The sequence below is a fragment of the Podarcis filfolensis genome (assembly GCF_964270895.1).
Source record: "Podarcis filfolensis genome assembly, chromosome: 1".
NCBI classification, from domain to species: domain Eukaryota; kingdom Metazoa; phylum Chordata; class Lepidosauria; order Squamata; family Lacertidae; genus Podarcis; species Podarcis filfolensis.
The window spans coordinates 128,247,801-128,272,212 of record NC_139604.1 but is presented as its reverse complement, the minus strand read 5'-3'; the positions used below and the strand labels follow the sequence as shown (position 1 = coordinate 128,272,212).

At 46.3% G+C, this 24,412-nt stretch overlaps 1 protein-coding gene across 3 annotated transcripts in view; it reads left to right on the top strand.

Moving 5' to 3' along the window:
* DAAM1 (dishevelled associated activator of morphogenesis 1) overlaps nucleotides 1–24,412 on the top strand; it is a 182,905-nt gene that overhangs the window by 124,822 nt on the left and 33,671 nt on the right. For all 3 annotated transcript variants that reach the window (XR_014547560.1, XM_083611705.1, XM_083611704.1), the window contains exons 7-15: nucleotides 1,245–1,355; nucleotides 2,080–2,183; nucleotides 3,375–3,441; nucleotides 4,276–4,393; nucleotides 6,570–6,708; nucleotides 8,951–9,009; nucleotides 9,955–10,142; nucleotides 12,190–12,498; nucleotides 13,412–13,519. Coding sequence is in view for 2 of the 3 variants with exons in the window: in XM_083611705.1 (XP_083467831.1) it covers nucleotides 1,245–1,355; nucleotides 2,080–2,183; nucleotides 3,375–3,441; nucleotides 4,276–4,393; nucleotides 6,570–6,708; nucleotides 8,951–9,009; nucleotides 9,955–10,142; nucleotides 12,190–12,498; nucleotides 13,412–13,519 (1,203 nt within the window). In the remaining variant the exon portion in view is untranslated. The remainder of the gene's footprint in view (nucleotides 1–1,244; nucleotides 1,356–2,079; nucleotides 2,184–3,374; nucleotides 3,442–4,275; nucleotides 4,394–6,569; nucleotides 6,709–8,950; nucleotides 9,010–9,954; nucleotides 10,143–12,189; nucleotides 12,499–13,411; nucleotides 13,520–24,412) is intronic.

The following is a 24,412-nucleotide window of genomic DNA, read 5'->3' as shown; positions in this document are numbered from 1 at the left end:
TTACCTTTACGTTGGGAAATAATGAAGGCAGTTGGAGAGACGTTTTTTCCTTTCCGCAGAGTATCAGTGCTTCTTTTGCCCCACGGCTTCTGTCTGATCAAACAGGGTTTGCAGGTTTTTGAAAACAGGCAATGCCTGTTTTTACCAGAGTCAGCAATTGGACAAGAAACCTCTGCTTGCATCGACCCTTTAAAGCTTATCCTCTGCCTCCAGTATTAACTTTTACTTAGTGTTTTGAGTTCTACATCAGTTTGGGCAATCTTTGGATTTATTTTTTATTTTAATGCTGTCTGGGGTCATCTCAGTCTGGCTCCCCGTTTGTGGAACGCTCTCCCCAAGGAGACTTGCCTGGCGCCTTCATTATACACCTTTAGGTGCCAGGTGATAACATTCCTCTTTAACCAGGCATTTGGCTGACTGACTTCCAATGCCCTTTTAAAATGTGTTTTTTTGGGGGGCGGGTTGTTATTGTTTTTGTTGTTATTATGAATTTTGTGTTTTTATATTGTGATTTTAGGTTGTGAACTGTCCTGCAGGTATAGGGCTGTATACAAATTTTAATAATAATAATAATAATTTTTTATTTTTGCATTATTTCAGCAGCATCTGCCCTTCACCTTAAGGTCCCAGGGCAGGTGGAAACAATTTAAAACACAATATCAAAATGCATGGTCCCAAGAATAGGGTGCTTGTTTGAGTGACACCTGAGAGATATGCTTGGAAGCTACCATACATCAACTGGGTTGTGGGGGAGAGGTTTATTGGTTTGCTTTCTCGTTCTTGATTTTACATTGTATTTTTATGCTGTGAACCACCATGAGATATACGGATGAAGGGCAGTATACAAATTCAATAAAGAACAATAATAATATTGATATTTTTTTTGCAATTAATAAATGGGTGCTTAACTCAGAGACTCTGTGGTTCTGTCAAAATATGTAAAAGCTATCTGTAGCCAGTTCATTAGCATGGACAGGTAATTCCAACCCAGCCTTCCCCAAGCTTTTGTCCTACAGATGTTTTGTCTCACCGATGTTTTGCCAGCACCTGGGAGCTGCCCAAAACATCTGGAACACACCACAGTGGGAGGGAAGCTGTATGGGTGGGCCATACTTTTTTTGTGATCCTCAGCATAAAAAACTAGTTCTTTTTTTTCTTAATGTAATGGGTTTGCACTGGTGGCATATTGCCCCTGCACTTCTGCACCTGTAGACGTCATTAATTGAAAACCTTGCACCCCGCAGACACTAATAAATGACCTGGACCGAAGCACAGGCCGATACCGGGACGAAGTGAGCCTCAAGACGGCTATTATGTCCTTCATCAACGCAGTTCTAAGCCAAGGGGCTGGAGTGGTAAGTTTGGGGGCTGGAGGGATATGTTTCAACCATTGAGGCTGGCGAACACTTGGCTGGTGGGGTGGAGGTCCAACAGGAGGTGGCGCCAGAGGCAATGGCCGGCAGAGCCAACTAATCCTAGTTTTGCCCCTATTCTCCTCCATGCTACAAGGGGCAATACTCAGATAGGGGGTGAGCTGGCAGGCAGGTGGAGGTGATTTAAGGTTGGTAGGGCAGGGCGCCGTTCACCCTAATAGTTTCTTCCTTCCTTCCTCCCTTCCCTTCCCTTCCTTTCTCTTTCTTTCTTTCTTTCTTTCTTTCTTTCTTCTCTCTCTCTCTCTCTCTCTCTCTCTCTCTCTCTCTCTCTCTCTCTCTCTTCTTCTCTCTCTCTCCTTCTCTCAACGCTTTTCCCCTCAACAGAGTTCCTGAGAAAGCTTAGGTGCATGATAGAGGGGGTAATTTTGTACAGCCTTTTTCTGGGAACACATGACGGGCACCTTGCCAGAGGACCCCAAAATTCCATTGTGGGGCAGGAAGCCCAAGTGCTTAGTGTTTGATTCCAGCCCTCTTTCCTGGTGTGCCTAAAATAAGATTGGCTCGTTTCTGCCGCCTCTTCCCTTCTGGTTTGGGGATGATGGGAGTTGTAGTCAAGAACAACCAGAAGACACCAGGTTGGCATCTAAAAGGATATTCAAATCAGACCCACAGTCCTTGAAAGGTCTCCTCTCTTCCTCTTTTCCAGGAAAGCCTGGACTTCAGACTCCACCTCCGATATGAATTCCTCATGCTTGGGATTCAGCCTGTGATTGACAAATTACGAGAACACGAAAACTCCACGTTAGATAGGTAAGTGTGGTTGATTGGTTTGTAGTCCGTGAGGTTTATTTTCCCCCATCGTGCCTTCTTCTTCATTCTTGATGGATTTTGTGTTTGCATCCATCTTTAGGCTGAAGCATTCCAATTACAAGTTCAAATGGTACCTGAATGCTTCTTGAAACATGTCTAATGCCAGCAGTACTTAAGTGCAGTTGTCAGTCAAATTTGTGCTGTATTATTAGTTTACAAAATGCTTTACAATCTCTCCTCACCCACCCCCTTGCAGTTTTGTTTTACTTTGTCGAACTCATGCATTTATTGGTCTATTCTCAGGCAACTGGGCAATGTTGTTGTTGTTGTTGATTCAATTTACATACCGCCCGTTATCAAAAGGTCCCAGGGTGGTGTACAACATTAAAAACGCATTACAGAACACCAATGATAAAAAACGTAATAAAAAGCATCCTGGCAGACAGCCTAATAATAAAATAGTCTTCTCCAGAGATGTACACCTCTGTGGTCCCTAACCCCTTACTTACTGGCAGTTATGTTTGGCTCCCACACAAATTTGAGCAAGAATGAGAAGCTTTGCATTGTTAAGAAGATGAATTATGTAAGGGCTTCAAACTCTACTGGATGAAATGTCAATAAATGGCTTGCCTGCTCTAGAAATTTCTAAATAGGAAAAGTAGTATAAGCCTTCTAAGACTCCCCCCCCCAAAATTGATTCAATAATAATAATAATTTATTATTTATACCCCATAATAATAAGAATTTATTATTTATACCCCACCCATCTGGCTGGGTTTCCCCAGCCACTCTGGGCAGCTTCCAACAGAATATTAAAATACAATAATCTATTAAACATTAAAAGCTTCCCTAAACAGGGCTGCCTTCAGATGTCTTCTAAAAGTCTGGTAGTTGTTTTTCTCTTTGACATCTGGTGGGAAGGCGTTCCACAGGGTGGGTGCCACTACCGAGAAGGCCCTCTGCCTGGTTCTCTGTAACTTGGCTTCTTGCAGTGAGAGAACGGCCAGAAGGCCCTCGGCTCTGGACCTCAGTGTCCGGGCAGAACGATGGGGGTGGAGACACTCCTTCAGGTATACTGGACCGAGGCCGTTTAGGGCTTTAAAGGTCAGCACCAACACTTTGAATTGTGCTTGGAAACGTATTCAGTAGCCCATTACAATAAATGTGTGTTGACTCTTATCTCCTTCCCAGGCATTTAGACTTTTTTGAAATGCTTAGAAATGAGGATGAATTGGAGTTTGCCAAAAGATTTGAACTGGTATGTATGCATCTATCCATCCTTCTTAACTACTCTGGCGCTGGGTGCTTGTTGTTTTCCTGTTGTAAGAATAAAAAAGCATAGAATTCTACTTGCCTCGAATCACTGCAACAACTGGATCCCTTTGCAGTGACCTCTGAAAATGGGGTGAGCAGGTGGGGTGCTTTTAAATGAGCATTTTCACAAACCCCCCACATCCCAAATGGGCCCAGCATCACTATAAGTGAATCACACTCCTGAACACTTTATGAATTTTACAGTGGATGTCGAAATTTACATTGAAATGGAAGAAGCAAAAATCCCACAACAGTGGCTTAAAAGTCATATTGCTTTCTCCATGATTTGGACATACAGTGGTGATTGCCGCATCTTCCTAAACATCAGCACTCACATCTGTTTGACAGTGGAACAGACTATCTTGGAAAATGGTGGACTCTCCTTTGTTGTAGGTTTTTGAACAGAGGTTGGGTGGACATTATCTCAGGGTTTCTTTAGCTGTGATTCCTGCATTTCAGGAGATTGAACCGGATGGCTCTTCCAACGCCACAATTCTATATTCTGTGTCAAGAGCTCTTGTACACCTGGAAAGTCTTGACTGGGATTGTGAAAATGCACGTGTGGATATAGACGCATGCAAAATTTTGAACATTCATTGGGGGGTGAAATGTGTGTGTACACCTGCCCCCATTATATATAATAAAGACCTGATTTGAAGACAGATTGTTCTGGGTTTAGTGCAATTGAGGGCAGCAACTTTTGACTCCCTGTGGCAATGTCAAGCTATACTTGGGGCATGGAAATACGAAACGTAACCTTTTGCCTATCCAAACACAGGTCCATATAGATACGAAAAGTGCAACCCAGATGTTTGAGCTTACGAGGAAGCGGCTGACCCATACAGAAGCGTACCCCCACTTCATGTCTATCCTCCATCACTGTCTCCAAATGCCTTGTGAGTAAATATATAGAGATGTATTTTTGTATCTGTACATCTGTATTTTGTATCTGTAAAACAGGCTGTGGGTGGTTTCAAGACTCTTGTTTTCTGTTGACTGAAGTTGGAAGTGTTGTAGCTGTAACATGTTCCATAAGGGTTATTAGAATGGGTTGTTTAAATCTTCAGTGTTCTGCAAAAGCAGCAACATCTATAGGCTACATACCACATTATTTCAAAGGACTGTTTGTGTGTGTGCTCACTTCAGCCCCTCTCTGCGGAAGTGGATGAATGAGCTGGTGTCCTCATGATGAATGGAATGGTGTCCTCTTGGTCAGAAATAGGAAATATGGCTTGCAATCAAAGTAGCGCTAAGGGGGGACATTGAATCATCTCAAGGATTTCTACTTGTGCAGCAGAACATTCTCCCTTTTTCCTGTCACCGTGCACCCTTTAAATCTGTCCTGAGACAGAATTGGGGACAGCAGGGGGGCACGCAGGGGGAGGAGATGGGTGGGCAGTTGCCTTTCTCAAGCGGAACTCGTTCTGTTTGCGCAATTAATTAGTTCAGTACTGCCCCAAATTTTTAAAGACAACATCATCTGCCCCAAAGGGCGTGGAGAAGGCTTCTTAACCCTGGCAAGAGAAGACAAAATGACAAGACTGGATTCGTAGCATATATTTAAAACCTGGGATGAGCGCTTGCAATGGGAGGTGAGGGAGGAGGTGCAGCTTGGGCTGCAAGATCGAAGGAAAGTAGGCTTTCCTCTTGAGTTGGTCCCTAGAAATCTCTCTGGAGAGAAGATGCTGGGATCCCCACCACCCTTCCTGGGTCTCAGGTTTTCTGCTAATTTACATCTTTGTGCGCCCCAAGGACTTGTTGACTGTAGGTTGCCATGTTGCTTTCCGTAGAATGTTATGAAAGGAATTGAGAATTGAGCCTGGTGTTTGCGCAGGAATATTTTTGAACCGGCTCTTTCAATCGTTAATTACAAATGTAACAAAGGAAAACAGAAGTCCTTCCAAGAATGGGATGAGTTTGCTAGATGCAACCCCTAATTATCTCCCCACCCCCCAAAAGAAACAAACCCTCTTCCTCCCCTACAACCATGAATACACCATCTTGCATACACCAGCATGAATATATGTTAAAATCTGCAAAGTCAAAACTTCGGTGCTTCTCATTTGCAATGAAAATGTAATATAGCAAAGCCTCTTCCCACTGAAGGAAGTGGAGGGCTGGAGGCGATGTATGCTCCATTTCCCCCTTCCCTCCTGCAGCCACTTCCTGTGCTGTTCTAGAGGATCTCCCCAACTCCCTGGAACAGGTTTCCAAGGGGCTATGGGGTGGGGGTGGGGAGGAGAAATCCTTGAAAAACACCCCCACCCCACCCCTCGCTCATGTCAGCATGAGCGAAGTTCCGCTCACGGGAACACAATGGAAGCTCTCTGACAACGTAAGAGGTAGCTTAAATTGATTGTGTGCCATTCCTCTTCCCTCGAACAACACAGCTGCTATCCCAAACAACAGCAACAAATTTCATAAACAATGGATTTTGGGCTTTTGCTTATTTTTACACAACCCCCCTGGAGCATCCAGGAAATACATTCAATCAAGCTCTGCTGTCATTGCAATCATCTGCACAGAAGATTTTCTCAATTAAATCCAATTGCTCTTGATTTGCCTGAGTTTTCCTAGAAGTCCCATATCTAGCTCAGCTTCTTGTGTGATTTACTTCCCTGATATTTGATTCAAAAGTTGTGTGCTGGGGTAATCCCATAGACTTTTAAACATTATTATTTTTATTTATTTAAATCCCGTATGTTTCCACGATGTCCCTTGCTACTTTTCATCCTGTCTGACACACACAGATACACACACCCCAACAGACCACCTTTCCCTCCACAGCTCACCTGAATTTATTCAAGCATCTGCCTTCATTGCAGAAGCATTTTGAAAGATGCCAAACTCTCCCAAGGCCCCTCCATCCTTGCCAAAAGAGGTCCATTGAGAGCTGTTTTCCTTAAATGTTTTGCATAGCTGCCTCTACAGTCTTGGAATGGTTTTGTGTTTGAAACATGGAAGCAGCAGGAATTTCAGCAAAAACCACTGGGTCTCTGCTGCGGGGGTCTAGCATGCATTCTCCCATGTGAAAGTCTTTGTTAATCTCTATCTCTCCTCTGCCTCCTTTAGATAAGAGAAATGGCAACACAGTCCATTATTGGTTGCTGCTCGACCGCATCATACAACAAATAGTTATTCAGAACGACAAAGGGCAGGACCCAGACTCAACACCCCTGGAGAACTTTAATATTAAGAACGTTGTTCGAATGTAAGACCCTCTTCCTCCCTCCTTCTGAACCAAATGCTAAATTAGAAGACTTTTTTCGTTCTTTCTTTCCTGGTTTTATTCTGTATTTGGTTTGTTTTGCTTTTTGGACGTCTTTTTTTTTTTAAAAAAAGCACGTGCTTGCAAGTTGGGTTTCCTGTATTGACGGGGGTTGAGCTGGATGATCTTTAGAGATCCCATCCAATCGCGATTGCATGGACTACATAAGTCTGAAAGGGGGATGGGTTTTTCTCCTTCCTCCGTCCTCAGTTGGGGGCGAGGCATTCAGTTTTAATCCTTTGTGTTTGCCCCGGATAACTGTGAACATATGTTCCCTGTGATCACAAATACAGGCAGCGACCAATTTATGCTTGTCTGAAATGTGTATGACCATGCATGCACACACCAGACCAAACCTGGAAGTGACCCAAAAATGCCACCAAAATGAGCGGAGGTGGAATGGGGTGGCCTTATGCAGGCCCTGCTGGCATGCACAGGGATCCGGAATGTAACCCTCCGCGAAAATCGGTCCCTGCCTGTACAAACTGTGTTTTGAGAGCATGAGGCTCTGTGGTGTAAAGTTAAGGAGGTAAGAAGAGTCCTGCTGAATAGGGTCCAAAAAGTCCATCTAGACCTGTTCTCCATAGCTGCCAACAAGATGGCTCCAGGATGCCCATATGTTCTACATGAAGTCAGTAATACAGACCTCTCCACACTGTTGCCCCTGACCAACCAGCAATGAATAGCGTGCAACCTCTGGATCAGTAGAAGCTGGTCTTCCTCTCAACCAGCTTCTTGCACCCTGCCTGCCTTCTGGCTTACAACCAGTTGAGGGGTGGGGGCCACTGCCTGTCAACTTCCTCTTCCTTGGTCTCAGTATTGCCCTTGTAACCTCTGCAGGGAGGCCGATGGAGACAAAACTAGCATTGGTTGTCCATGCCTGCCATTGCCTCTAGCGCCACCTGCTGTTGGACTCCCTGTTTCCTGCCCTACCACTTTCCGCTACTGTTCTGAACCATGGAAAGTCCATTTTTAGCCACCATAGGTGATACACCAACCATGAATTTATCTGGAGCAGACTCTAGCACAGGGCTAAATGAATCTTTTTCCCTGCATGGATTTCTGTTTGAGCGACAGAATATTCTCCCCCTATGCAGCCCATAAATCTGTTCTAAGGTTTTCCCCAAATTTGTGGAAATCCTCACATTGACGGGACAGGTTGGTTGAGTGCTTCTTCTGATCTCCTTTTTGAGCAGTTAATTCCAAAAGTTATCCATTCATTGATACTTCACATGGCCCTTGTTACATTCAGAAAAGGCAATTCCTATTTTTCATTCTCCCAGTCCGCTTCATCCATTTAGCATAACCTGTTTCTAATCCTGTAAGAGAATGGCTGCCTTGAAAGGTTTTCAAACATCTTTCTTCCCTATCAAGAGTCTGCTTTTGTTTGCCAACATTTTGTTAAGTTGTGGGTGAACATATCAGACGACACAGCGATTCTTCAAACAGCTCTTGTTTATTCACAGGCCAGGACAGAACTGAACTGAAGGGTTCAGTCAGCCTGCTTATATAGAGCTCCAGTACAATGTAACTGTAACAATTTTCTAAAACTATCCAATCACTGAACGTCACTTTCGATCCATTATTTGCATAACTATCTACAGTATCCCCCTGCTGGCCCAGGGTGAGAACTTCAGTACATAACACATTTCATGGCTGATAACCTCATCCCATAAGGTAGGGTTGCCATATTTCAAAAAGAAAAAACCAGGACACCCTGAAAGTTGTTGAGCTTTCTTTAGGAAGACGCCAAAATTGTTAAGCTTTTGCAAAAATGCGATTTTTCAATTGATCCAGGATTGATTTCAGAAATACCCCCCGGACGTCAATTCTGCCTTTGAAATCCTGGTAATGTCCAGGAAAATCCAGACATATGGCAACCCTACCATAAGGAGTGGTGTTGGTAAAGATTCATAGCATTGTAGTGGTTCAGACAGTGTCTAGAAAGGGTCTAGATTTCCTCATCATCTCTCAAATGCTCCTGGAAAATAACCCGGCAATACCGAGTGAGCCCAACCTTAGGCCTAGTGACCCAGAAGCAAAACATTGCCATTGTAGAAGCTTTTGTGGGAGGGAAATGGACAAATTGAGCAAATGCATATGGGTGAAAACTTCAGGCTTTCCTTAATCCTCGTTTCCTATTGTATGTGGTGCTTATTATTTTCATGGTTTGTTTTCTTTCCAGGCTGGTTAATGAAAATGAAGTGAAGCAATGGAAAGAACAAGCAGAAAAGATGAGAAAAGGTGACTGATGAAAAATAAACAAACATTCCGGCCTAAACCAGAAGGATAGGTGTATGGTAAAGCAGATCAAGGATGAGGAAGGAGTGATCTTCTGAGGTGTAGGTGGACTCCAGCTCCCTTCTTACAAGGCTGCTGGTGATGCTCACTGGGCCTGATGGGTGCTGGAGTTACCATGACAACCAGGCCTTTGGTGAAGGATACCATATAGGAGAAAGGACCACAGGAGGAAATGGCGGAGTGGTTTGCTTAAGGCACCAGGTTCAAAGGATCTTGGGCAGCTAGGACTCAGGTGGGAGAGAAAAGTTTTGGAGAGCCAGCCTCAGTTGGGGTTCTAAGCTAGATGCAGCAGTGGCCTCACTTTGATTAAGGTGAATCGTTGCATATTATGGTCATGAGAGGAAGTGACATAATGGAGGCGGGAGGCCCAGACTCCTCCTAGCCGTGTGGACAGGAGTTAGAACAGGTTAAGTAGTAAGCCTGAGCTTTGAGGGTCGTGTGGGGGTGGTCTATAAACATTGGGGTTGAGGAGCACGGAAGCTAGAACCTCTATAGTGTGGCGTTGGAGGCAATTGGTTAGTTGACACAAGTTTATTGCCTTTGACCGTAATCCAGACATCTGCTACACAGACAAACGGTTTCACCTTCCTCGAGCATTCCTCAGAGGGAGACGTGGGCTTTTTGTGGGTGGGAGGAACGAGAGTTCACAACTTCCTGAGGTAATCCTTATCAAGAAAGGAGCAAATCCAAAGAATCAGGAGCAGGAGCAGCAGGAAATCAGAAGCTTGAAGAGGGGATGTGGCTCAGTGGCAGAACATCAGCTCTGGATTGCAGAAGGTGGCTAGGAATGCCCCCTCTCTGAAGCTCTGGAGAGCTGCTGCCAGCCAGTGTTGACAATACTGACCTTTCAAACAGTTTAATCTCCTGTCCCTTTTTCTTATCACAAAGAACATCACGAGCTCCAGCAGAAGCTGGAAAAGAAAGAGCGGGAATGTGACGTCAAGACCCAGGAGAAGGAGGAGATGATGCAGACCTTGAATAAGATGAAGGAGAAGTTGGAAAAAGAACTGTCGGAGCATAAACAAGTCAAGCAGCAAGTGGCAGACCTCACGGCGCAGATCCACGAACTGAGCAGGGTGAGGCCATCTAACGTGGGATTGGGCCAGATCTCGCCATTAGCTAGTGTCGCACACAATCCCAGTCTCCGAGCAGCAAGACTCCAGAGGTTCCCATGTTTCCCCTGGGTTCAGTTTCCTTGGAACGAAGGTCAATGGAGACTGTGGTGTCTTTAGGGTATATGGTTTCATTTACACATATACACAACCTGAGCGTAGGAGGGAGGGGTTCACTGCATTAACACGCCAGCAGATCTTGCCTCCCCGTTAGGTTTTCAGGGAAAGTTGGGTCCAGGACAGAGCATTACAAGCCTCTGTGTCTCCAGCATCAGTCCAACTCATAGATGCACAGATCCCTTCACCTATTGTTCCCCATCCTAGGATGTCCTGGCATCTAGCCAGGTGAGGCGGGAAGAGACTCGCCCACTTGTCTCTATGGCAACAGAGCTCACTCTTTAAGATGTCGGTGGTGGGTAGGTACTTAGCTGAGCGGCTACAGCCATTACCTTAACAAAGAAACTGGTTTGACTGGTTTAGCATGTTTCCTCTTGTAAATGCTAACCTCACAGATACAGGAGCACCTGTGGACATTATCTAGACTGACCCCCTGAACCTATAAGGCTGGTTTTATGAAAGAAAAGGTTCGGCTACAGAACATGATACAGACAGGTCAAAGACCTTTCTCGTCACTGAGAGGAGAAAGAGGCCAAAGTCAGGTGCTCGTATCTTTGCCTGAGTGAGACTCCAGCTAAGATCTTGCTCTCTCAGAGGAGAATTTAAGATGGCGGCACTACCTTGAATAGTCTGGGATCACCCAGTTTTGTAGCGTTGCTGAAGATAAGCATGGGTGGATTTTGATGAGAGTCAACAAAGAGCACAATATAAGCTGCTCTTTGTAGCGTTCTTCAACCTTGAGTCCTCAGATGTTGACAACTCTCGCCAACCCTTAGCATTGGTTAATCTGCCTGGGGATGATGGGAATTGTAGTCCAACAACATCTAGTGGCCCAAAGTTGAACACTTCTGTGAAGGAGAAGGTGGTAATTCTTTGGTGTCATTGGGCATCCAGTATATTTCAGGACTATCAACTGATTGTGGAGCAGTGCATTATTTTGCTATGGGATCCCAGTGGTGAAGGAGACTTCGTATAGCATGGATCCTTGCCTTTAACTTCAATGAGGACAGGCTCACACCAGCAGTCAGCCAAGGTTCTGGAGCCCAAGTTTGCCTCTGGGTGCTGTGCCATCAATCCCAGGAGCCATTCTCCATATGGACAGAGAAGCTAAGGTTATCCAGTGATGAAGGAAAGGCACTGAAGTGTCATCTATTAAAACAGAAGAGTTTTCTCACAGCATCCTGGACAGCCCCAGCATGATTTTCTAAACTAGTTTCCTGCACTCCTTGCAATTTTGGGATAAATTAGACATTATGGGGGAAGGAGCTAAGCTAGGGCAGGGGTAGTCAACACAGTGCCTTCCAGATTCTGTAGGATTGTCAACTCCCATCAGCTCCTCCTGGCATGATCAAGGATGATCAAGGAGTTGTAATCCAGCAACATCTAGAGAACCATAGCTTCTTCACCCTTGGGCTTGAGGAGCCTCTTCCCCACTTTCCGTTCCCTGTTGCTGCTATCCCTCACATCCCAAATGCAAGGTGGAGATTCCTCACTTTCCCTACGTCAAACCTTGCTTCTCTTCCTCATTTTCAGTTTCAGTGGCGATGTCTTTTGGATCCATCACTGGTAGGCTGAACGCCATCTAACTTCCTTATACAGCGGATGCTTGGGTTGTAAACGTGATCCATGCGGGATGCATGTTCGCAACTCGCAGCAGCGCGTCTGCACATGCTCGGGTTGCGATTCAGTGCTTCTGCGCATAGCGCGATTTAGCACTTCTGTGCATGCGCGACCCCCAAAACCCGGAAGTAACACGTTCCGGTACTTCCAGGTTTTGGCGGGTGCGTAACCCAAAAAAATGCAATAGGAAGCGTCTGTAAACCGAGATATGACAGCATATTTTTCAGGTTCCTTGCAGTGACCGTATGTTCTCTCTCCCCTCTTTTTCTTCCAGAGAGCAATATGCGCTCCTGTCCCAGGGGGGCCCCCTCTGCCACCAGGTGCTCCTGGGGGCCCCTTACCAACAGCTTCCATAGGTTCTCTTCTCCCGGTCCCTCCGCCGCCACCACCTCCTGGCGGGGTTCTCCCACCACCGCCTCCTCCGCCACCGCCTCCCGGTGGACCACCTCCTCCACCAGGGCCACCTCCGCTTGGCGGCCTCACCCCAGCCCCGGGAGCACCCTTGGGATCAGGGCTCAAGAGGAAAAACATCCCGCAGCCCACAAACGCTCTCAAGTCCTTCAACTGGTCCAAGCTGCCTGAGGTAAGGAGCCTCTTCCATGATGTGTGAATCAATGCTTCTGGCTGTGTGGTCCTCCTCTGTGGCCATCGTCAAGTTGTAGTTTGGCTGGTGGCCTCCAAGTGGTTCAGTCAGCCCTAGCCATGCACGGCCGTGTTGGTTGGGGCTGGTGGAAGCTGTGGTCCATCTTGAAGGCTTCCCACAGGGATCTTGGCAGCCATTGTGAGAATAGGGTGCTGGACTAGTTGGGCTTTGGGGCCGCCATCTTCCCTGTGGCATCCTGCTGTCTTCTGCTTGAAGCAGAATTCTGGACTAAATGGACTATTCTGGAGAGATGGAGAGAGAGAGGGAGACATTTTATCCCTCTCTGGCAAATCCACCCAAATTTGTGTGTTAAGGCAAAGGTGACATTGACAAGGGACTCTGTTCCCATAGCATATGGTTTCTTTATATATATATATATATATATATATATATATATATATATATATATATATATAAATAAATATATATATATATATATATAATGTATACTTTTCAGATATATACATTTCATTGATTTTACAATCATTTTGACATTTTAAAACTTGGCGTCCTTCCCCCTCTTTCTGCGGTTCCTTAAATTTATTTTTAATACCTTCTGCATATCCAAATTAGCTTAACTTACTCATTTATTTATCTTCTTTAAATATTTACTCTTATGTAGCTGCAGGTTATTACAATAATCCTGCCAGTGTTTTTATCTGTTTACAGTTTGTCCGTAAATATGCAATAGACCATTTCCCTTCTTTTATAAAAAGTTTGTTATCTTGATTTCTTATTCTTCCGGTAAGTTTCGCCACATCTGCATAGTCCATAAGCGTATGGTTTCAGTTTACAAAATGGCGGCTTGTATGGGATAAGTGGTGCTTACCCCATCCTCTTCCCTTCTTCCCAGAACAAGCTGGAAGGCACCGTATGGGCCGGCATTGATGACGCAAAGGTGTTCAAGGTGTTAGATCTCGAAGACCTTGAGAGGACATTTTCCGCTTACCAAAGGCAGCAGGTAGAGTACTGTCAACGAGTGTTTTGTAAGATTGTCCGAAACCGCCTCCGTCGGGTGATCAATCATTGGAATGCAACATTTTGGCTTTTATTTTTACCATCCTTCATTTACTTGTGTAACAACATTTTAATTTGTCCTGTCAGCTGAACGCCTCTGGGCATGTCCGTGTTGGTGATTTTGATGGTTGGCGCTTAGCCTGACAGGGGAGGTCTTGGGAGAAGTTTGTGCCGTGTGACAGCATTTTGAGAGGCAATGCATGCTGTGCTCAAGTGACGAGTAACAACATTTCTGGGAATGGCTAAAAACTAACCACAGATTTAACTGCATGGGAATCATCCCACACAACCCCAATTTCGAGAATACGTTTTCAGTTGCGTATCTGAATGACAACTTTATTCTCGTAGCTCTTGGTAATTTCTCTGAACTGTTCGCAATGTAACCTGTTCTACTTTGTAGAAAAGGAAAACAAGAAGAGATTTGATAGAGTTGTCTGAAATTATGTCTTGTGTAGAGAAAGAGAACCCTGGGCCCAGGCGTAGAAGGTGAATGTTGGAAGATTCACGGCAGACAAAAGAAAGCATTTCTTCACACGGTGCATAGTTAAACTGTGGAACTCGCTGCTTCAGGAAGTAGTGATGGCCACAATTTTGGGTGGCTTTAAAAGAGGATTGGGCAAAGGCATGGAGGACGAGACTATTCAGTGGATACTAGCCACAATGACTAAGTTATAATAGAATATATATATAATATAATTTATTATTTATACCCCGCCCATCTGGCTGAGTCTCCCCAGCCACTCTGGGCGGCTCCCAATCGAGTGTTAAAAACAATACAGCATTAAATATTAAAAACTTCCTTGAACAGGGCTGCTTTCAGATGTCTTTTAAAAATTAGATAGCTGCTTATTTCCTTGACATCTGGTGGGAGGGCGTTCCATAGGGCGGGCGCCACTACCGAGAAGGCCCTCTGCCTGGTTCCCTGTAACTTGGCCTCTCACAGGGAGGGAACCGCCAGAAGGCCCTGGGCGCTGAACCTCAGTGTCCAGGCAGAACTATGGGGGTGGAGATGCTCCTTCAGGTATACAGGGCCGAGGCCATTTAGGGCTTTAAAGGTCAGCACCAACACTTTGAATTGTACTTGGAACAAGTATCCATGACAGATGGCCATCCAACCTCTGCTTAGAAAGCTCCAAGGAAGGAAAGTCCACCATCTCCAGCGGGAGACCGTTCCACTGTTGAGCAGCTCTGCACCCAAGAATCATTCTGCAAAGGAGTTGCTGGTTAAATCAGAAAGTCAAGAATTAGCAGAGACTCCTCTGCCATCTCAACCTGCCCACAGTCACCCAATTTCCCAGTTGTAGGCACCTAAGCCCCCTCTCCTGCTCTGCGTGTATATATCACACAGACACAGTTCGTGAAATCCACATTTCCAAGTGCACCCTCTCGCACATTTTGCTACATATAAAGCACTTTCACGCTGGACAAACCACACACACACAGTCTTGTGTAGATGTGGCAATTGTGCAAACATGTATTTCGTGTCAATGCATCAAGTGAAATAGGTATGGCAGCTGTGGGAAGAGAGCCAGTGTGGTGTAGAGGTTAAGAGCAGTGGACTCGTAATCTGGTGAACTGGGTTCGCTTCCCCTCTCCTCCACATGCAGCTGCTGGGTGACCTTGGGCTAGTCACACTTCTCTGAAGTCTCTCAGCCCCACTCACCTCACAGAGTGTTTGTGGTGGGAGAGGAAGGGAAAGGAGAATGTTAGCTGCTTTGAGACTCCTTCGGGTAGTGATAAAGTGGGATATCAAATCCAAACGCTGCTGCTTCTTCTGTATACAGTGGTGCCCCGCAAGACGAATGCCTCGCAAAACGAAAAACGTGCAAGACGAAAGGGTTTTTCGGTTTTTGTGTTGCTTCGCTAGACGATTTTCCCTATGGGCTTGCTTCGCAAGACGAAAACGTCTTGCGAGTTCGTTCGCTTTTTTCTTAAAGCCGCTTGAAGAGGCGCAATTGCGACGGACTGTGCTTCGCAAGACGAAAAACATCGCAAGACAAAAAGACTCGCGGAACGAATTAATTTCGTCTTGCGAGGCACCACTGTACTTCTTCTGACAAGGAAATTGTCAGGGACTCAGGAGCAGGAGCACTGGGGAGAGAGGAAATGGAGAGCGAAGGGGAAGAATCTGAGGGCAGCATAGGGGAGTATGACAGTGGCCCGAGAGATTCCATGAGCTTCTCCAGCGAATCAGAAGATTCCCAGAAGGGGGCGCCTATGGTCAGGGCAAGGGGGGTCCCAGGGGGGACGCACCAGAAACAAGGAGCCAGAGGGGAACCCCAAAGCAGCAGTGGGGGATTGGGACCAGTTTCCCCACCAGAGCGTAGTGGGGGGGAAGAGTCACATGTGTCAGGGCCAGCGTCTCCTCCAGCGGGGAGAGAGAGTGAGTCAGGGCTGACCACGCCTCCAACGGAGGGGAGGTCAGTTGCAGCTAGCCCCCCCAGAGGGGGAAGCAGTGACAGCAGCAGCAGTGAAACGGTCAGGAGAAAAGTTACCGGCTGGGCGCACGCGCCAAGTTCAAATGTACAGGCGCGGGGAACAGCAGGAGACCCGGATGGGGAACCAGCTCCTAAAGCCCGCCGGAGGGAGGGGGAAGGCTCAGGGGACTCAGCGTCAGAAGAGTCTAGAAAGGGCGAGACCCCAACGGCCAGGCGGAACCAGAGGCGGAAGGAACTGAGGAAGAGGTGGAGTAAGGCTAGAGTCTTAAATTGGTGTCTGGGGGGAGGAGACTCAGACGGAGCATCAGCGGTCTGACACTTGAGACGTGGAGCTGCGCGCTGCGGCTCTGGAAGTGAAACTGAACTTCAATAAAGACTTTGTACCTAACAACGAAGCAGCGTTGGTCCTTTGTGAGCTGGGACCTTGGGCAGCTCTGACAGAAATGCTTTCTTTTTTCCCAATGCAAGTGTCTCCGGCGACTGTCCCCGGGGCTCTTCTCTCACATTCTCAGGCAGCCAAAGGGAAGAGAATTTCTTCTTTTTCCTATTGAAGACTAATGCTAATAGCTGTGCAAGAGGCTATTTATATTCTCCTTAAGGACACACGCGGGCAATGCACACTTTGCGTCGCAAGTAGGTCTCTGCGTACACCGTTGTCGCCAGCTTGTAAACACAGGAGGGTGCTGCGACAGGGAGCTGTGAAAGATCAAAGCTCCTTAGAGAACCTTTTCTGCGTGCCTCTCCCAATGCAGTGTTTGGAAACCGGTGTCTCCATTTGATACGTCACAGTGCTGACTTCTCACGTGAAGTCTGAACTGGACCTCAAGCGGCCACGTTTGCAGGGACCAACCCAATAACACAAGCGGCGTTGCTTTGATGCGCCTGCGCTTTTCCTGTGCAGTGAAAACGCTCACCTAAAAAAAAGAAAAGGAAGAGTTGTGTGCATCCGCCTGCCATATAAGCACACACAAATGCTTTAAAAATTAGGCAAAATATCCGCAGCACGCTACAGAAAGCTGTATAGATTTTCTCTCAGGTTTGCATTTGCAGGTTGACTTGCTCTCTATACTAGTTTGCTACCTGATTGCTTGTTTTGTTTCCTTGCTTAGGAATCCATGTGCACAGACCGTTGGTTTGGATTTCTTTTAAATCCCAGGTGGGGCATTTGTGGACCTCCGGGTGTTGCTGGACTGCAGCTCCCATGAGCCTTTGCAGCCAGTATGTCCAAAGGCTCTGGGGATGATGGGAGTTGTAGTCCAGCAGTATCTCAAGGGCCACAGGCTCTCCAGCCCAGTTTTGAAGAGAGGGTTTCATTCCTTGAATCTGAAGCGTAGATAAGGAAGTGTCTCTCTGTGTGTAAGTAAACGACAGCAGAGTATAGAGGAGGAGTTGATGCTTATGTGAAGAATAATCGGCTTTGTCTAGTCTGGTGGAGTAATCCTTTGGCACTCTGAAGGTTGAGGACTCAGACACAGTTTCAGGGAAGAAGCAGCGTCAACCAGTAAGCTCTTTAGAAGGTGCAAGTTTAATCTCTTCCTGATGCTAATCTAGGGAAGGATGACCCACCATCTTAGGAGCAAGATCAGATGTCAAGAGTTACCAAGCACTGATGTCCAAAAGAGCAACTTTTGGTCTTCATCGCTCTTGATCAGCCTGCACCAACCTGGTGTTCTTGGGAGGTTCTGGGTCTGGGCGTGATGGGAGCTGTAGTTCATAGAATAGAATCATAGAATCATAGAATTGGAAGAGACCACAAGGGCCATCGAGTCCAACCCCCTGCCAAGCAGGAAACACCATCAGAGCACTCCTGACATATGGTTGTCAAGCCTCTGCTTAAAGACCTCCAAAGAAGGAGACTCCACCACACTCCTTGGCAGCAAATTCCACTGTCGAACAGCTCTTACTGTCAGGAAGTTCTTCCTAATGTTTAGGTGGAATCTTCTTTCTTGTAGTTTGGATCCATTGCTCCATGTCCGCTTCTCTGGAGCAGCAGAAAACAACCTTTCTCCCTCCTCTATGTGACATCCTTTTATATATTTGAACATGGCTATCATATCACCCCTTAACCTCCTCTTCTCCAGGCTAAACATGCCCAGCTCCCTTAGCCGTTCCTCATAAGGCATCGTTTCCAGGCCTTTGACCATTTTGGTTGCCCTCCTCTGGCCACGTTCCAGTTTGTCAGTGTCCTTCTTGAACTGTGGTGCCCAGAACTGGACACAGTACTCCAGGTGAGGTCTGACCAGAGCAGAATACAGTGGCACTATTACTTCCCTTGATCTAGATGCTATACTCCTATTGATGCAGCCCAGAATTGCATTGGCTTTTTCAGCTGCCGCGTCACACTGTTGGCTCATGTCAAGTTTGTGGTCAACCAAGACTCCTAGATCCTTTTCACATGTACTGCTCTCAAGCCAGGTGTCACCCATCTTGTATTTGTGCCTCTCATTTTTTTTTGCCCAAGTGCAATACTTTACATTTCTCCAGTTCAAAGGCGCCAGGTTGAGGGAGGCGGGTCTTGATGCTTGGGAGATGGAGAAATGGTTACAGGTATGAAGCCGTTGAGGAGTGTTTGGCAAAAGGTAAAGTGCAGGTACAAGGCTGCCTTTATACTTGGCAGCTTCCAAGAAGGTGGGTTGAAGTATATTTAGCACAGAAGCAGGTGTGCAATGCGGGTCTCCTAATTTATTGTCTCCTGTCCCCAAATTTCAGCCAGTGTGGTGTAGTGGTTAAGAGCGGTAGTCTCCTAATCTGGGGAACCGTGTTCGCGTCTCCGCTCCTCCACATGCAGCTGCCAGGTGACCTTGGGCCAGTCACACTTCTCTGAAGTCTCTCAGCCCCACTCACCTCACAGAGTGTTTGTTGTGGGGGAGGAAGGGAAAGGAGAATGTTAGCTGCTTTAAGACTCTTTTGGGTAGTGATAAAGCAGGATATCAGATCCTAACTCCTCCTCTTCTTCTTCTTGCCATTACCAGTTTTCATTCTGCAAATGAAAATCACCTTGAGCAAAGAACAAAAACCCTCGCCCCACAGAACCTGTTGATATTTGTGTTTGGGGTTCTCCTCCCGCCCTCAGTATTAATCTAATGGGGTAAAAAATGACCTCTGCTGTCCCATAATGCCTACAGACACCAGAAGGATAGGGGGATACTGGTCCTAGGATTGTAAAATTATGGAGTTGGAAGGGACCCTGAGGGATGCAGGGATGCAGGAATTTCCCCCTGGAATGCAGGAATCTCCACTAAAGCATCCATGACATATGTCCATCCAACCTCTGCTTAAAAACCTCCAAGGAAGGAGAGTCCGCCACCTTCCAAGTGAGATTGTTCTACTGTCAGACAGCTCTTACTGTCAGAAAGTTTTTCCTGATGGAATCTCCTTTTTTTTTGGTAACTTGAAGCCATTGTTTGGAGTCCTAGCCTCTAGCGCCGGAGGAAACAAGGTTGCTCCATCTTCTATGTCAGTGATGGCCAAACCATGCCCTCCAGCTGTTTTTAGACTACAACTCCCATCATCCCTAGCTAACAGGACCAGTGGTCAGGGATGATGGGAATTGTAGTCCCAAAACAGCTGGCGGGGCAAGTTTGGCCATCACTGTTCTATGTGATATTTGAAGGTGGCTCATATCTCAGTCTCCTCTTATCCAGGCTAAACATACCTAGATCCCTCAACTGTTCCTCATATGGCTTGGTTTCCAGCCTTGTGATCACTTTGGTCACCCTCCTCTGCACACCTTCCAGCTTGTCTATATCCTTCTTAAATTGTGGTTCCCAGAACTGGACACAGGACTCCAGGTGTGGTCCGATCAAGGCAGAACAGATCAGTTCTTTGACTTCCCTTGATCATGTCTGAAGCATCCCACCCCTCCCTCCTGCTGTGCTTTTACACAGCTCAGTTTTATTGTTCAAGAAGCTCTTACTTCCAGTGGACTCTGGCAGCATTCCAGTCCCTGAGCTGAATTCTAATGCCCTGGGTTGCTTTGATTGCTTAAATTCCCCCAATAATTTCGACTTGAAATATTTATAGCACATTGTCATGATTTAAGCACACGTTCACCCGGGTGGGGCGGGGCGGAGAGGAGAGTGTATTTCAACTCCTAATGACTCACCGACTTCTGCAACAGAAAGCAACCTTTAAAAAAAGTGCTTTCCGTTGCCTCTGCAGTCAAAATATTTGGCACCAGCGTCTTGACATTCAAATCTAGGTGGATCCGTAGACGTATAACTAGGCTCTCTTTATTCTCCTGGTAATCTAAGAATTCTGGCAAAGAGGAGGAATGCAAATGTGCGGTATTAGTGGACTCAGAAACAGTGCCAAAGTGCGACGAGTCAGCTGCCTCTGAGCAGAGAATTTTCAGTGCTGTGTTGGGGATGGGTGTGGGATATAGCTATGAATGATAAATTAAGGGGACGCGGGTGGCGCTGTGGGTTAAACCACAGAGCCTAGGACTTGCTGATCAGAAGGTTGGCGGTTCGAATCCCCACAACGGGGTGAGCTCCCATTGCTCGGTCCCTGCTCCTGCCAACCTAGCAGTTCGAAAGCACGTCAAAGTGCAATTAGATAAATAGGTACCCCTCTGGCGGGAAGGTAAATGGGGTTTCCGTGCGCTGCTCTGGTTCACCAGAAGCGGCTTAGTCATGCTGGCCACATGACCCGGAAGCTGTACGCCAGCTTCCTCGGCCAATAAAGCGAGATGAGCACCGCAACCCCAGAGTCTGCCACGACTGGACCTAATGGTCAGGGGTCCCTTTACCCTTTACCTTTAGTAAGGTAAGACGGGGAATATGCAGGAGAAATGATTTTGAGGCGATATGAAAGGTCTTTGTAGAATTTGTACTGTTAAAATGGAAAGGGGTCAAACCATCGCAAGAGGTGCTGAAATTTTGGGAGGTTGGGTAGTTATAATGGAATGGTCTCGGTGATTGGGTGCACATTTTTATTCTTATTACTTTGTAGTTTATTATTTATTATTTATTTTTATATTTTGCCAGTGGTCTTCGTAAAGATCATATCCGGGAGGAAGGATATAGATCTTTTAAATAAATGAATGGGGCCCTTTGCTTAGGCACTTCTGGTAGGCGGCAAATCACTTCGGGGTGGGTCTCATTTTGCCTTTGCGCCTGAGCCAGAACTGGGGTGAATCAAGTCCTTTCCCCCCTGAATTTGTAAATATTTGCATAGGGAAGATTGCCATGAACATCAGAAAAGGGCTGTTGCACTTGTAATAACAAACACATCCATGCTTGCTTATTTACAGGGCTAGAGAGGGGGAGGGAGGTTTGGCCCTGGGCCACTTTCTGTCCACAAAAATCTGTCCTCATAGCAAGAGGGAATGAAAGAGCAGCCTCTTCCATATAGCTTTTGAATTTGAAAGGCATTCACATTCCTGGCTGTGCATCATTAGGGATTTTTAAAATTATTATTATTATTATTATTATTATTATTATTATTATTATTATTATTTACTCATTTAATTTATATACCGTCCTGTACCTGCAGGTCGAAGGTCAGTTCACAGAATAAAATAAAAATAAAAATCCACAAAATACCTTCTCAAAACAAAAACAGTAAGCCTCAGCCATGTGATTCCGTTAAACTGTTCTTATCAGAACTTATAATGTTCTTCATTTATGTAAGCTGTGGGTTAAACCACAGAGCCTAGGACTTGCCGATCAGAAGGTCGGCGGTTCGAATCCCCACGACGGGGTGAGCTCCCGTTCCTCGGTCCCTGCTCCTGCCAACCTAGCAGTTCGAAAGCACGTCAAAGTGCAAGTAGATAAATAGGTACCGCTCTGGCGGGAAGGTAAACGGTGTTTCCGTGCGCTGCTCTGGTTTGCCAGAAGCAGCTTGGTCATGCTGGCCACATGACCCGGAAGCTGTATGCCGGCTCCCTCAGCCAATAAAGCGAGATGAGCGCCGCAACCCCAGAGTCGGTCACGACTGGACCTAATGGTCAGGGGTCCCTTTACCTTTAACAGCACCCGTTCTAAGGGATGGCAATAATGTTAAAACACAGCAGAGCAGCATTAGACCAATAAAACATTCACGATTTCAATAACGCCATAGCTGAAATGCGTCCATTTCTCTCACAATTCACCAACACCACGTATACAGCGTGTGGTCGCGATCCATCCAAACTGAAGCACTTTCAGGTGCAGCTTCTCTGCTGTTGCTTAACTTTGTGCTCATAGTGCTCCTTGGGGGGTGGGGATCACAATTAAGCAACGCAAGTGAAACAAAAGGAAAAAAAGGAAACCATAAGAAACAACAATGGCCGTCAGCCAGTGACATGAGCTTATTATTGCAGGGGCCACCGAGATGTCTCAAACAGAAATCTGCCAAGCTGCACGGCAAATCTGGAAGCCTGGGATAAGGGCCACTTTCAGACATGCTCCCTTTTCTGAGTCATTGTTCGCATTCTGCCCTTGTACTGAGAGGGCATCTGTTCTTGCCCCTCTTTGGAACCTCACCCTTGAAGCAGAGAAGAAATCATGAGTCATTTGTGCTGCTTTTAATGTCTTAAGCCGCACTAAAGCAGGTGGATTCCCTGGCGGTAGGGGCCACCCCGGAAAAGGCCCTGCAGTGTATATGAAACGAACCTGTGGCCTTGCAGGTTCTTTTGTCCTCTTATCTCCCATCAGCTCCCAAGTAGGCTGGGGCTGATGGGAGCTGAAGCCCAATACCATCCTGGGGGTGGGCACAAGTTCCCCACTGCTGAACTGCCTTGCCACAATCTCTTCCTCCCCCAGAAAAACGTGGTAGTAAAAAGCAAGCGCAGCAAATAGCAGTTGTTTGGGAAGGTGCAATATTAAAAGAGCAACAATTCTGTTTCAGTGCAATTATTGGCAACCCAACGTAGCCTGAAAACGGGGGCAGAGGGAATCAGTAACATATACGTTTCTCCTTGGTTATTACAAAGTGGTTTGGTTTTTTTGGTTTTTACGGGCTGAATGATGCCAAGTGCATCTCACTTTCCTTAGGCTGCCACCCTGCACAGTGCATATATTTGAAGATCCTCTCTTCTGACACTGCAAAAGCAATAAAGCTGCCGGCTGCAGAGCTGTGTGCATAGAGCCATCTCGGTGGAACTGAATTTATGAGTCATTTCTGTAGTGCTTGCAGCGTTCCTCTGCCGTGCTTTGACCCGCTATTCCCAAAGAGCGCCTTCCTTTTCCTTCTCCCTCCAGTCGGATGGATGCAAAGTGTTTTGCCCCCGAACCATTCGCTAATGAGAAATGGGACGAGGGCTAGCATCCATCTTCTGTGGCATTTCAAGCTAATGGCGCAATTAAAGGCCACTTTCCGCTTACATTGGTATAGTTTGCTAAGAAATGGGTCCCTGGTTCCAAGGGTTTGCGAGCTGAGACTCAGAGCGTGGGAGACGGTGGGAAGCTTGGCAGACTTCTGTTTGAGACATCTCGGTGGCCCCTGCAATAATAAGATGCTGGACCTGAAGGGCCCAGTGGCCTGATCCCCCCAAAATCTATTTTATTATCTTAATCATCACACAGATAACTTCTGCATGGTGGTTCTCTGATACTGAAAACAGGCCTCTCTAAATATGGAGATGCTGTGTAAACTTGCAATAGAAACCCATCCATGGTTTTGTTTTCCTGCAGTGATTACTCAGCCGCACAAGTTGTTAAAGTAATCCCCTGGGTATTGGGACAAAATCCAAACTTACTTTGGTGGTTTGAAAAACTCTTTGTAACCCAAACTCGTTTACCCTCCTATGATCTCGTATAATGGGCTTAACAATAACTAACATTCTGTTCCGTCCCAGTTCTGTAAAGGATATTTACCTAACCTTGGAAATGTTGGCATATCTCAGCAAAGTTCAGTGTTGGGGGGGTTGGAGACCTGCCAAGACCCATATACAGAGAAAATCTAAGATGGCAGCTCATTCCTAAGAGCCAGCTCTTCCGGGACGCTGCAGAATTTGGCTTGGACAGAGGTGCATTTATGCAGCTCCTGTTGGTTTCAGTGGGACTTGCGCAAGAGAACCTCTCAGGGAATCATGCCCGGTGGGATCATGCCCAGTGAAAGTGGACAGAGCCATTTGAGTTTTCTGCCTTGGATAGGAAAATGTATTTCGCTGCCCGCAATTCAGGTGCACCCCAGATGGGGCCAGCGCAAGTGGGCATATCATATTTGTGAGAAGTGAGCAGCTTTTGTATCTAGTGGACCAGAGAAACTGCTCATCTGGTCTCCATACTCATCCGTCCAGAGCCGCCAAGGTCAGCAAGACCTTGGTTTATCTGCCAGATTGAAAACCAAATGTACAAAGATTAGGGCTGCCAAGGATTAATCTTCTCTAGCTGGCCCGTTTCTGAAATATACTCGGAGTCGAGAGTGGATTTCATGCTCTTTATTCAGCTCATAGTGGTAAGGAGGAATGGAAG